This window comes from Ovis canadensis, chromosome Y (genome assembly GCF_042477335.2).
Source record: "Ovis canadensis isolate MfBH-ARS-UI-01 breed Bighorn chromosome Y, ARS-UI_OviCan_v2, whole genome shotgun sequence".
Lineage (NCBI taxonomy): Eukaryota > Metazoa > Chordata > Mammalia > Artiodactyla > Bovidae > Ovis > Ovis canadensis.
The window spans coordinates 7,517,678-7,532,754 of NC_091271.1; the positions used below are offsets into that span (position 1 = coordinate 7,517,678).

General features: G+C 34.3%; 1 protein-coding gene across 5 annotated transcripts in view; it reads right to left on the minus strand.

Moving 5' to 3' along the window:
- Positions 1–15,077, minus strand: part of LOC138431423 (ubiquitin carboxyl-terminal hydrolase 9X) — a 141,587-nt gene that overhangs the window by 75,903 nt on the left and 50,607 nt on the right. For 3 of the 5 annotated variants that reach the window (XM_069573565.1, XM_069573563.1, XM_069573567.1), the window contains 4 exons: positions 14,874–14,978; positions 6,526–6,732; positions 5,320–5,456; positions 3,432–3,580 (listed from right to left, as the gene is read on the minus strand). In XM_069573565.1, coding sequence (XP_069429666.1) covers positions 3,432–3,580; positions 5,320–5,456; positions 6,526–6,732; positions 14,874–14,978 — 598 coding nt within the window. The remainder of the gene's footprint in view (positions 1–3,431; positions 3,581–5,319; positions 5,457–6,525; positions 6,733–14,873; positions 14,979–15,077) is intronic. The other 2 variants (XM_069573566.1, XM_069573564.1) reach the window with 1 other exon arrangement.

Sequence of the window (15,077 nt, forward strand, 5' to 3'; positions counted from 1 at the left end):
ACTGCTAAAGAGCACTAGTAAGAAACACAGATAGTATATTAAGGTGGAAAAGGTTAGAAGCAAATGATAATCAATTAACTCACAGAAACTCATTAATACAACAAAGTTTCAAGAGCTTGCTATGTGCTAGCCAAAATTCTAGTAGTTTGGTGCAAAAGTAACTAAAGTTCTGAATTGCTGAACTTTGTCATTTGATACTGGAATCCACTGACAAGTTTAAAGGATGTTATACATTCTTTAAGTGCATACTTCTTATGGTTTTTTGCTAGTGACATTACTTGCTGTTCATTTTATATCTATTTTAGACTATGGAAATGATGTCAGACAAAAAAAAGCAAATGAGTGATTCTCTTACTGGAGTTCAAAATAGGTCATAGAGCGGTGGAGAAAACTTGTAATGTCAACAATACATTTGGCCCAGGAACTGCTAATAAACATACAGTGCAGAGGTGATTCAAGAAATTTTGCAAAGGGCCCTAGAGCCTTGAGGATGAGCAACGCAGTGGCTAGCTACTGGAAGTTAACAATGACAAACTGACAGTCATCATTGAAGCTGATCCTCTTATAGCTACAGAACAAAGTGCCAAAGAACTCAACATCAACCACTGTATGGTCATTCAGCATCTGAGGCAAAGTGGAAAGGTGAAGAAGCTCCATAAGCATGTGTCTCTGAGCTGACCAAAAATTCAAAAAATCAGTTTTGAAGTGTCATCTTTTCTCCAGGCAACAATAGAGAACCATATCTCAACTGGATTGTGACATGAGATGAAAAGTGGATATTATATGACAACCAGCTCAGCAGTTGGCCCAAGAAGCTCCAGAGCAATTTCCAAAGCCAAACTTGCACACACACAAAAAAAGGTCAAGGTCAATGTTTGATGATCTATTACTGTCAGTCTGATCTGCTCAGCTTTCTGAATCTTGGCAAAACCATCATATCTGATAAGTAAGCTCAATAAACTGATGAGATGAACCTATAGCTGCAAAAGCTGCAGCTGGTAATGGGCAACAGAAAGCACCCAATTCTTCTCCATAGCATCCGACAGCGGGCAACAAAGTTTGCTTTATCTGCAATATTCACCTGACTCCCCTGCCAACCAACTACCAATTCTTCAAGCATCTTGACAACTTTTTAAAGGGAAAATGCTTCCACAAACAACAGTAGGTAGAAAATGCTTTTCAAGTGTGTATCAAATCCTGAGGTACAGATTTTTAAGCTATAGGAATAAACATTCCTTGTTGGCAAAATGTGCTGACTATCATGGTTACTATTCTGATTAATAAAGATGTGTTTGAGCCTAGTTATGACTTAAAATTCATGGTCTGAAACTGAAATTACATTTGCACCAATCTAATAACAAGCATTAACTCTTACTTCTAGAATAGCCATTAAATTGTAACTATTGTTATCCTCATTTTACAGATATGATAAATCCTCACCACTTAACTTACAAGTTATACAGCTATGAAGTGATGTTAGGTTTTAAATCTAGTCAGTTGATAAAACTTGTAAAGAGGCAATATAAATAAGATTTAGAGAAGAATGTTGACATTCTTGAGATCATGAAAGTGAGTTAACTCAAGAGCACAAGTGTAATGTGACTAAATAGAATATATAATACAAGTGAGGCTGAAATGCACACCTGCTCCACCTCACTGTACTAGCAATTCTGGCTTCAATTAATGTCACTGACATTAAAATAACACAGTAATTCTCACAAAAATGAATAAAAATTCCAGTTAAATATATAGCTGACTGGACTTTTAGAAAAGGTCTTAACTAGCATATTGGAAAAGGCAATGGCACTCCACTCCAGTACTCTTGCCTGGAAAATCCCATGGACGGAGGAGCCTGGTAGGCTGCAGTCCGTGGGACTGCTAAGAGTCGGACACGACTGAGAGACTTCACTTTCAGTTTTCACTTTCATGCACTAGAGAAGGAAATGGCAACCCACTTCGACGTTCTTGCCTGAAGAATCCCAGGGACGAGGGAGCCTGGTGGGCTGCCGTCTACAGGGTCGCACAGAGTTGGACACGACTGGAGTGACTCAGCAGCAGTAGCAGCATGTAGGAGGACTCTAACTGAAGAATAGGTGAAGAGAACTACATGCAAATTTCTTATGTATGTTGCTGATTTGGGGTACTTTTGCTAGAGAAAATGAACAATATAGTTTTATGCCTACAGCGTCTTTCCCATCCTAACATTCTGCTAATAATTAAGTTTGGTATCTAATAAATACATTGAGTGGGACCATTTTAGTACCTGATTCTTTGATTGCTTTTCTAGCACTAAGGCTAGAATGGACAGATAAGTAAAATATGATATAATTCAGTGTGATCATTCAGGTTATTTAAAGAGTGACTGAATTTTTCCAACAGGCTTATGTACCTTATATGGATGCGTATGTATTAGCAACGCTTGTCTACAAACACTGAATTACTTAACTACACTACACTCTACAAGCATTAAAGTTAGACACATACACAGTCTATCATTCTACTCCAATGATGAGTTATTACAAATATCCACACTTTTGTGTGAAAAACTAAATGTGTGACTGAATTTTACACACCCTAATTCATCTTGTTAATTGAGCAGGACTTTCATTTCAACACTAAGCTAATCCTATCTTCAACAATGAACAAGGGCAAGTTTTTCTCCTTCATACTCAAATATAAAAAACTGCATCTACAATGTGGCTAAGGTTTTATTTATCCTAAAAATCTGGTATTATACTATAGAGGCAGAAGTTAACAGAGTGTTCTGTGCTCCAGCAGAGTGTTTCTGATAAATTGTGAAATAAATTAAGAGTGGAATTAGTGTCTAAAGCATTAAAAAGGCAGCCTCACATAGACCAAACACTGAAAAGTTTTGTGAAAACCACAGAAAATTTTATCCATAGAAAATTTAAATAATTTATTATTATGAGAACCAGCGAAACATAGAGATCACTAATCCAGTAACATTTTAATCAAGATGTTTAAAGAACTGAAAACATCAATTTAACTAAAAACAACTTATACATATAAACAATCAGCTTGGACAAAATGGGCAATAGGAAAATTAGTTTTTCTTGTAAAGCAGTTACAAGTGAAAGCAGTTAAGAAAGAAAAAGTTTAAAAGGAGTACACCCAGAATGTAATAACCACAACAACTTATAGGTAACAACTTATAAAATTAACAACTTTATCTATAAGTACAAGATAAAGTTCCAAAGTACAAAAGGAAAGAAATCAATTTAACAAAGATGAGCAGGAAGACAGACAAGCACCTGTCAAAGAGCCCTGTAAAGCTTGTAAACCTATTCACTTCCATTTCTTCATCCTTTTAAAAATGTGTCATATCTAATTATATTAACATGAGGACAAACAAAATATAGAGAAGAAGGCCATGTTGACCCCAAAAACTAATTTCAGTCCGTAATACATACCTCTAGCATATAGTCGTGTGCTATCCATGTAAGTTGCAAGGTTTTCTGCTACCAAAGTAACTAAGGCATGATTGTGCTGAAGCTGACTGATTAAATCATGACGATAAAATACATGGGGACTTCGCTGAGATTGACTAAAACGAGAAGAACTTAACAGTATAATCAGGCAAATGAACACTGCTAAAGCTTATAGATATTAATTTCTAACTATTACTTTTAAAAGGTTAAAATATTTTAACCTAAGTTGTTATAAACTTAGTCAACAGTCTCCTTTATAAGTACAAAACATTAAGGAATCTGAGAATACCTATGGCCTCAAAACATAAATATTTATTCTAATGCTTTTACTTGAAAACTATCTATCAGTATTCTCCACTTCACCCAAGATACTAATCTTACATGATACTGATGTCAAAGCACAACTACTGTGGAGTTAGCTGCAAATTTACATTATCAAGGATATTAGCCATGGAGGTTCACTCTAGTACACTGTATTTGTAGCCAGACTTGCCTATGGATACCACCAGAAAGATACCTAGTTCCCTTCTGGTTCTGCATTTTCAACAAAATCAATCAACTGTCACATCGTTATACATCTACTGACCAAATGATAAGTCAGCAGAGTATAGTACTGCATATAAAAGCAATATAAAAAAGGATATGTCTGATAAAAGACGAAAGGTATGTATGAATGTGAGATCAAACAATAAAGATACAGCCTCACAAGTAAGTATTATTACACTATTTCAATATTTCCTACAGTTATTTATCTCCATAGAATTTCCTAATTTCATGTAATTATTTCACCATTAGGGGGGCAAAAAAGATTAAAAATACAACTTGAAAAATATAAAAGCAGCATCAAATAAGTCTTTTAAACAGAAATCCTGTTTATATACATAATCACAACAAGTCTTAAGTTATAAAGGATCTTGGCAATCACAATACAAGAAAAATATTTTTAAATGTTGGAGAAGCATTCTTAGATCACACAGCTGGAGTAATCACACAACTCAGTCAACACTGGAGTTCACTAACAGGAGTTCTGATTGTACTGTGAGTATTCCTGCCACTGCAATGAGCTTTCTAAATGCTACTTCTTCTCTCCTCTCATTAACTCAACATATATTGCAAGAATATAAAAGGATAAATTATTGTAATAACTTTGCATCAAGTAACTTAATATCAATATTCACATATGATAACTTAGCATCATATAATAATTTAGCATCAAGTACAAATGCAAAAAATTAGCTATTTAAGAAAATCTAGCCAAAATAGAATAAAAAATATCTTTTAATAAAGACTGATCAAAAAATAAATAAAGACTGGTCTTCTATAATTTATCTCATTTAGTTTTATCTTCGAGAATTAACTATTAAAAATTCAAGAAAATGTAAAACCCTGCCACACCAATTTAGAAAATGCTATTCACTAGTATGAAATTTAAAATTAATTTTTAGGAAATACTGAGAATATATCAGAGTAGACCAGTTAAGAATATATTAAAGACTGCATGAAACACAATCATATGGAACTAAGAATGTGTATAAAGCCAAGGAAGGGGGGAATTGGCAGACAAGGTTAAGATGAAATAAGAAGGGAGATAAAGAAAGCCCAGCCCATGATAATATCTGGAATATCTGCTGGAATTGGGATAATTCTGAACTAAGTGCGAAGGCAGTATCTTAATTCATACTTAACTGCTACATAAACTGGATAAATTAACTGTCACTAAATGTAAAGGAAAATATAATCAAGAAATCTTAACTTCATTAAGCTTACTGTTTTCCCACTCTCATTTTTGTTAAAATCTGCTATTACTGATACACTGTTTTCAACATAAGGTAAATAAAAATAAAATAATTTTCTGAAGTAAAAGCCTTACCTTAAATTCTGAGGTGCTTCCCCAAACAAACTACAAATTTCTCTTATTTGTTTCAACGCAGGAATTACCCATTTGTCATTTGTGCGAAGTTCTTCAATAAAGCGATCTATCCACTGGATCTTTTGTGTGTCTCGATCCTTATACACACACAAAATTATGGTTTAAAGACCAATGTTTAAAATAAATCTACCTCCAAATTACTTTGAGAATAAAAAGTAGAAAAACTTTTAAGCTAAGCCTCATAAAAATGATGTAATTTTAATAATCTAATGAAATAAAACTTTCACTATGTTTTTCATTTGAACTTATCACATGAATTCTAAACTGTAAAGAACTACTATGGAGTCAGTGTTCCATGGATCCAGATATATCTGCAATATGGTATATTCTAAGCCCATGAACATTAACAAAAAATCTGACTTTTAAAACACTGAAGCACTGTGAGCACTGAATTTTAACTGTTTTATAAAGTTCTTAATAATAAAAGGCAAAACATACGATCTCAAGTATTACTATATGTGCGTGTAATGTTGGTCTATTTTTTTTCTAAAAAGGTCAACAAACACCACTTTTTCCTAAGAATAAAAAGAAATCAACACACAAACAGAATGGAAGAGGAAAATAATTACATGAATGGAAAACAGGCACATGTTTTCACAGAAAGGAAACTTTTAAATGTTGAACAATGTAGTATGGTAAGTTTGTTTCTAAAAATCTGGTATAATTTACCGGTTAGTCCTTTTATCTATGACTTTAGTAAACTTACATTCGTAAGATAAATGCAGGGAAGCTGTTATGACTTGCTAACAAGGAAAACCTCTGTTTTTGAGCAAACTTGTAAAAACAAGCAAAACCTGTTTTGAGCAAAACAATCTAATTATCCTTACTTTCAAAGTAATAATTGGTTTTAGTGAATCACAATTTCATTTGAGCATCATCAGTATTATTTTATAATGAGTTAATAATATTATTATAATGAGTTTCATCTGTATAAACCCTCTAACAATATGCGAAAATGTTCAGTGAATGATGTAAGAATTTGTTGCGAAAAATGTTAGAGGAGGAAAGGACTTATATGACAATGTAAGTTAAGACAATCCTTAAATATTACTCGTGGAATGATTGAATAATGGAATTATTCTGTAACAAAGATATCCTATTTGTGGGGAAAAGTCAGAAAAAAAGAGCAAAGAAGCACTCACATACCTGGGAACAACTATAATCTAGTATTTTTATGTGGGCACTGAGAGCTAGGTCCATGATGTCTACAGGCACATCGTCACTATGAGCCAGATTCCAAAGAAGGTTCAACACTTTGTGTGCCATCACACCATCTTTATCATCTTCTGCAAGACGTCGTATCAACTCTAGCAGCTTTTCACGTTGCTTTTTACTTGCATTTGTCCAACTTGCCTAGGAAAAAAAAAATCACATCAATATCAGTTTAGACATGTATTATTAGGTCATAACAGCTTTATACATGACTCTAATAAATTACGGTCAATTCACTACACCCACATATACACACCAAGAACACAATTTACTTCCCATTTGAGGAAACAGTATTCAAAAAGAAGATTAAATAGCAGAAGCAGCAAAATCTCTGTTTATACTTGACTTCTACCACTGCAGACTTTTAAATTATATAATAAAAAGATGGAAAAAGATACCTAATACATTAAGGAAAAAGATACAAAATACATTAAGAGATTCTAAAACTCAACAACAGAACACCCTAGTTCAAAAATGGGCAAAGAACTTAAGAGATATTTCTCCAAAGAAGATATAAATGCACCACGAGCACACGAAAGATGGTCAACACCACTGATTAGAGAAATGCAAATCAAATTACAATGGGGAACTACTTCATATGTATAAGCATGGCTGTTTTCAGAAATACAAAATAACAACTATCAACAAGAATGTGGAACATTTGTGTATTGCTGGTGTAAATGTAAAATGGTACAGCTGCTACAGAAAATAGTACACTAGTTTCTCAAAAAATTAAAAATAGAATTACCACATGATCCAGCACTTCCACTTCTGTGCATGTATGCAAAAGAACTGAAAGCAAGGTCTCAAACTGACATTTCTAAACCCACAGTCACAACACCATTTTAATTCACAACAGCTAAATGTGGAAACAATCCACGTGTCCATCTATGGAAGAATGCATAATCAAATGTGGCATATCCATATCATGAAAAATTATTCACTTAAAAAGTAAAAAAACTGATATATACTACAAAATGCATGAATCTTGAGGACATGACAGTCAGCGAAATACACCAGATACTAAAAGTCAAGTATTATATGATTCCACTTGGATTAGGTACCTAGAGCAGTAAAAATCATACATATGAAATTAGCAGGGTCGTAAATTAGCAGGGTCGTTTCCAGCTCAGAATGGGTGGTTCTTGTTTACTCTGGGTACAGTATATCAGAAAAACAACAGAGAAGACAGTGAAATAAAAACTTGGCAGTCTCGAAGAATCTAACATACTTCCAGTATTAGAACAAGGCAAAAAGAAAAATACACAGATTACTAAAATTAAAAATATAATAAATATATCACTATCCAGGCTGCAGAAAGGATAATAGGGAATAAGAAACAACACAACAAACATAAACTTGACAATTTATATGATATGAACTACACGACTGAAAAAAACACAAATTACTACAACTCATACAACATAAAATAACTGTAGCAGAATTAATGAAAAATTAAATTCATAATTTACAAATTTCCAGAAACAAACCAATAGACCAAGACAGTTTCATGGAAGATTTCTACCTAGCACTTTTATCACTTACTGTACATAAATTCTTCCAGTAAAGAGGAGAACACAATTTCCCATTTATTTTACAGAAGAATACCTTGATGTACACACACACCACACTACAGACCAATCCCTCATGAATACAGATTTGTATATCCTCAACATAATACCAGAAACTGGAATTCAGAAACAATAGAGTAATAGGATATGACCATCGGCAAGGGAGGGATGGATTGCTGATTCAATATAGGAAAAATAATTACTATAACCCACTACATTAACAATAAGAAAGAAGAACAATCATATTAATAAATACAGAAAAAAATCTGACAAAATTTAACATCTATTTATGACAGAAATACTGAGAAAAAAGAAACAGTAGAACTTTCTCAATTCTGATGAAAGACATCTTAAAAAACACAGTTATCATTATTATTAGTGAAACATGAATATTTTTTCTCTTTAATATCTGTCGAAGGCAATGCTGGATAAGAAATTCTAGATATAAGGGAAGAATAAAACATTCATTTAGGAAAAAATAAGAAAAAAACATGAAGATCATATGATTTTATATGTAAAAAAATCTTAAGTTCAGAGGAGAAAATTTAAAGACTACTGTATTTAAGATCACAGAATGTAAGTATACACAACAGATTATTTCTATATAGTAGTGATCAATTTATGAATATCAGAAATACTGGAATATCTATAACTGCTTCAGAAAATATATTTATATTCTTAAGTATAAAACATTGTTACAGGGTTCAGAAGCAGAAGAAGGAACTCAGCGTTCTAATGAAAAGCAATATGGTTTTCATGGAACAGAAGACTGAAGATAGCAAAAATATTAAGTCTCCCTAAATTGATACACAGGTTTAATATATTTGAAAAATCCCAGCAATATTTTCACTGTATCAGACAGAAACTGTGCTAATATTTTACATGTAAAGACAAAGGAAATAGAATACATAATTTTGAATAAAGACAAATATAATGAGAGGAATCTCTGTCCCTGACTGCAAAATTGATATGTAAACACTAAGAAAAGCTGTAATATTGATAGGGACAGAAAATGACACAAAACAGAGAACCTAGAAACAGTACCCTACAAATATACCCAATTGATATTTGACAAAGATGCAAAAGTAATCTAACGCAGGCAAGAAGAAAGATAGTTTTTCTCGCATGGTAAAAGAGCTGAACATACATAGGGAACCAAAAACCAAAACAAACACACGAAAAGAATCTGCACGACAATCAAAATCCCTGTCATCTAACTCTCACAGAATTTAGAGCAAATGAATTAGACTTCACTATAAAATTACAGAAATTTCACAAAACACAATGCAGTACAAATTCTTTGGGATTTATGTCTAGTAAACAACTACCTGGCTGATGCTGAAAGTGTGATCCATTAAAAGGAAATCAATCAAACCTCATTAGAACAAATTCTGCTGTCAAAATATCCTCAGTTCAGTTCAGTTCAGTTAGTCAGTCGGGTCCAACTCTTTGCGACCCCATGATTTGCAGCACGCCAAGGCCTCCCTGTCCATCACCAACTCCAGAGTTCACTCAAACTCATGTCCCTCGAGTCAGTGATGCCATCCAGCCATCTCATCCTCTGTCATCCCCTTCTCCTCCTGCCCCCATCTCTTCCAGCATCAGAGTCTCTTCCAACTCTTCACGAGATGGCCAAAGTACTGGAGTTTCAGCTTTAGCATCATTCCTTCCAAAGAACACCCAGGACAGATCTCCTTCAGAATGGACTGGCTGGATCTCTTTGCAGTCCAAGGGACTCTCAAGAGTCTTCTCCAACACCACAGTTCAAAAGCATCAATTCTTCGGTGCTCAGCCTTCTTCACAGTCCAACTCTCACATCCATACATGACCACTGAAAAAACCATAGCCTTGACTAGATGGAGCTTTGTTGGCAAAGTAATGTCTCTGCTTTTGAATATGCTATCTAAGTTGTTCATAACTTTCCTTTCAAAGAGTAAGCATCTTTTAATTTCATGGCTGCAGTCACCATCTGCAGTGATTTTGGAGCCCAGAAAAATAACTGTCTGACACTGTTTTCACTGTTTCCCCATCTATTTCCCATCTAGTGATGGGATCAGATGCCATGATCCTAGTTTTCTGAATGTTGAGCTTTAAGCCAACTTTTTCACTCTCCTCTTTCACTTTCATCAAGAGGCTTTTTAGTTCCTCTTCACTTTCTGCCATAAGGGTGGTGTTATCTGCATACCTGAGGTTATTGATATTTCTCCCGGCAGTCTTGATTCCAGCTGTGCTTCTTCCAGTCCAGTGTTTCTCATGATGTTCTCTGCATATAAGTGAAATAAGCAGGGTGACAATATACAGGATTGATGTCCTCCTTTTCCTGTTTGGAACTAGTCTGTTGTTCCATATCCAGTTCTAATTGTTCCTTCCGGACCTGATACCGGTTTCTCAAGAGGCAGGTCAGGTGGTCTGGTATTCCCATCTCTTTCAGAATTTTCCACAGTTTATTGTGATCCACACAGTCAAAGGCTTTGGCATAGTCAATAAAGCAGAAATAGATGTTTTTCTGGAACTCTCTTGCTTTTTCCATGATCCAGCAGATGTTGGCAATTTGATCTCTGGTTCCTCTCCCTTTTCTAAAACCAGCTTGAACATCTGGAAGTTCATGGGTCATGTATTGCTGAAGCCTGGCTTGGAGAATTTTGAGCATCGCTTTACTAGTGTGTAAGATGAGTGCAACTGTTCAGTAGTTTTAGCATTCTTTGGCATTGCCTTTCTTTGGGACTGGAATGTAAACTGACCTTTTCCAGTCCTGTAGCCCCTGCTGAGTTTTCCAAATTTGCTGGCATATTGAGTGCAGCACTTTCACAGCATCATCTTTAAGGATTTGAAATAGCTCAACTGGAATTCCATCACCTCTACTAGCTCTGTCTGTAGTGTTCTTTGGAAAGAATCATGCTAAAGCTGAAACTCCAGTACTTTGGCCATCTCATGTGAAGTGTTGACTCATTGGAGAAGTCTCTGATGCTGGGAGGGATTGGGGGCAGGAGAAGGGGACAACAGAGGATGAGATGGCTGGATGGCACCACCAATTCAATGGACATGAGTTTGGGTAAACTCTGGGAGTTGGTGATGGACAGGGAGGCCTGGCATGCTGCAATTCATGGGGTAGCCAAGAGTCAGACACGACTGAGCGAATGAACTGAACTGAACTGAACTACAGTTGCCTAACATAATCCTAGCTAATTTCTTTTAGGAAGCTGACAAACTAATGCTAAATTTTTAAGTCATTTCAAAAGACCTGAGAATAGCCAAAATGACTTTATAATTTTTTGAAGTTTGAAAAAAACTTCCTATAAAGTCGCACTAATCAATGTGGCATAACATATGCATTCACGAAAAATAAAACAAAGCCCCAAATAAATCCTTACAACTATGATCACATGATTTTAAACAAAAACCAGGATACTGCCATTAAAGAAAAAAAGAAAAAAAAAAAGTCTTTTAAACAAATGCTGGGAAAACAGAATAAATAATGCAGAAGAATGAACCTGGAACTCCACCTCACACTACACACAAAATATTATTCAAAACTTATTATAAGCTTAAGATAAAAGCTAAAAACATTTTCAAAAATTGAGACTGCAGATAAAACAATAATTTCTTAAATATGAAACCAAAACTACAGACCCTTTGCACTTTTTGAATCCTCCCTCCAATAAATAAATAAACAAACTGAACTTCATCAAAATTTAATAACTCTTATCATAAATGGGTAAATCTTTAGAGAAAGAAAGTAGACTGCTGGTTTCCAGGGTGAGGAAGGGCAGAAAGAGAAATAATAGGAATGATGACTATGTTCTGTATTCTGACAAAGGCAGTGATTGCACAACACCATGAATGTACAAAATCTCACTGAATGATACACTTTATAATGGGTCTTTAGAACACTTCATTTAATATAAAATTCACAAGGACAAAAAAAAATTAACTTTGTGTCACAAAAATGACATCAAGAAAGTGAATAACTATCAAAAAGAAAATATTTGCAAATCATAATATAATAAGGGACTCTGTATACAATGTACAAGAAACTCGTAAATCAGAGACAAATATATGATTTAAAAGGGAATTTCTTAAAGATATAAAAATGACCACTAAATACATAAATACATCAGGGTCATCCCAGTGCACCAGCCCCAAGCATCCAGTATCGTGCATCAAACCTGGACTGGCGATTCATTTCATATATGATAATATACGTATTTCAATGCCATTCTCACAAATCATCCCACTCTTGCCCTCTCCCACAAAGTCCAGAAGACTGTTCTATACATATTGATTCTGCAAATCAGAACCACTGGGATATTACTTACCTCCACTAGTATGGTAAAGATAATAAAGACATACAAGGTAACCATACAGTCCACGTGTTTGGCTACTGAGTTAGCAAAAAAATGCTAATAAAACTGAGAAATACTGTTAAAACACTGACAAGAATCAAGCATCATATATACAAAGAAATTCTTAGGAGTCCAAAAAAAAAAAAAGGAAAACAATCAAACAGGAAAAGCAAACAGGTCATATAAAAATATCTTCAGTCTTATTATTGACTAAGAAAAATTATGAAGACTAGTGCTTCAATGAGAAAGAATTTCAAACTTATGAGACTGTGAAAAAGTACCAATTATGTAACCACAGGACTGTAAATCAGTACAAACACACAGAAAACAAAAACTAAGAATTCCAGTAAGGAGTAACTATTTTAACTGAGGATATGTCAGGATCATTTAGTTACCAACTGTAAACAACTGCTAACAGACCCATACTCCGTGCTTCCTTTAAGGCATTTTTAGTAACATCTTTAAGACCCTGTATGCGAGACAGCAGAGACAATATGTATAGAACAGTCTTCTGGACTTTGTGGGAGAGGGCAAGGGTGGGATGATTTGCGAGAATGGCATTGAAACACGTATATTATCATATATGAAATGAATCGCCAGTCCAGGTTTGATGCATGATACCGGATGCTTGGGGCTGGTGCACTGGGATGACCCTGAGCGATAGGATGGGGAGGGAGGTGGGAGGGGAGACTCAGGATGAGGAACATATGTATACCTGTGGCAGATTCATGTCAATGTATGGCAAAACCAATACAATATTGTAATGTAATTACCCTCCTATTAAAATAAATATATTAAAAAAGAAAAAAAAAACAATGCAACACTATATGAATTATCACCTTGTTTATCAACCACTCAAAAACTAATGCTTCTTACTTAGTAACAGATGTTCAGTGAACACCTGGAAAGCCAAAGTAGCAATGCACTTTGGAATTGTGCATTAATGGAATAATGGAATACTCCATAACTGAATTACTACAATTATAGTCAGACCATCTTGAAAATCTTTGAATTCAAAGGAGACCTGATGCCGTTCCATTCTATGTCATCATGACTAGTATTTCCGACATAAATATTTCAGAAGTTTTCTCTGAAATTAAGTTTTAGAGTATTTACAACTTCCCAATGCTTATTTTATGTTCAATGGTGAATCACTTCAATGGATTTTTTAAAAATATGTACAAAAGATTTCTTCACATTAGTGGATTCATCCACTAACAGCTCTGAATGTATTAATTTCACTGACATGTAGCATTCAACGATTAGGTTAGACCACATCTGATTTATCTTTTTACTATTCACAACATGTGAAACTTCCAACTTAGAATAAACAGAAATAATTCTAACAAACACATTATCAAACACGTATTGTGGAATATGTATGATTAGTTTCTCCAGAGAATACATTCATGAACATAAAAGCTCTGTTGTAGGACACAAGAACCTACATTTTAACAGATAATGCCAAATTGTTTTCTCAAGATGTTGTACCAACTTAAGGTGTCACCTAAATGCAACAGTTATTTTCAGTAAGAAATCCTATAATTCTAAGGGATATGGTTACTAGAATATTCATTCAAGAACGATAAAATATGATTTTAATTTTAAGCTCTTGATCCCATAAATCCTCAATTTTAACAACTATAAATAAACATCATTATCAAGTGCCCAAATATACCAGTGCCGATATATGAGTCTCTTAAAACTTCTTTCTAAATCTTATTCCTATTTCCCTATATACATCAGCCCAGAACAAAACTGCTTTAGTGTCTTATTTGTCTCCACATTTGGTTCATGTTTCAGATAATATTTCCCTACATTTCTGTAATTTACATTAACCTGGAATAAAATCAGGACTTTGTGGAGGCTCAGGGAATGGGAATCTACCTGCCAACACAGGGAACATGGGTTCAATCCTTGCTCTGGGGAGATTCCCCACACCCAAAAGCCGCAACTACCCAAATACACACATTAGAACCCACAAGCCTGAAGGCTACGGACCTGGAGCCCAAGCTCCACAACAAGAGAAGTCATCAATAAGAAGTCCATGCAAAGCAACAAAGACCCAGTGAAGCCAACAATCAAACAAACAAACCCACAGTGGATGAAGATTAAAAATTTTTGAAAGAAAAAAGGCAAAATCAATAATTGGCAGAGGAAACTAAACCTAAAAGAAAAACAGCTATTTCTGTATTTGTGAAGAAAGTTATAATAAAAACTGTTAAATTCTGATTGGAACACATAACAAACTAATTCTTTCTCAGAGATTCCTTAATAAAATTTGTTAGTAAGTATACTGGTCAACATAAAAGACATCTAACTAATTAAATCTAATTTGAAAATGGTACTTTACTATTTGAATCTCTACCTTAAAGCAATCAAAAAGATGATCAAGTTGTTCAGGAGAAAAATCCCAAGCCAACTTTGCCAGAAGGTCATGTACATTCTTTACAATGGCTTCATGTTTCCCTGCCTGGTGAAAAAAGCAAAATAACAGTATTTATTTATGATATAAATAAAATCAAACTCATATCACACAAATCTGAACAGAAATAGGAAACAACCTCTACTG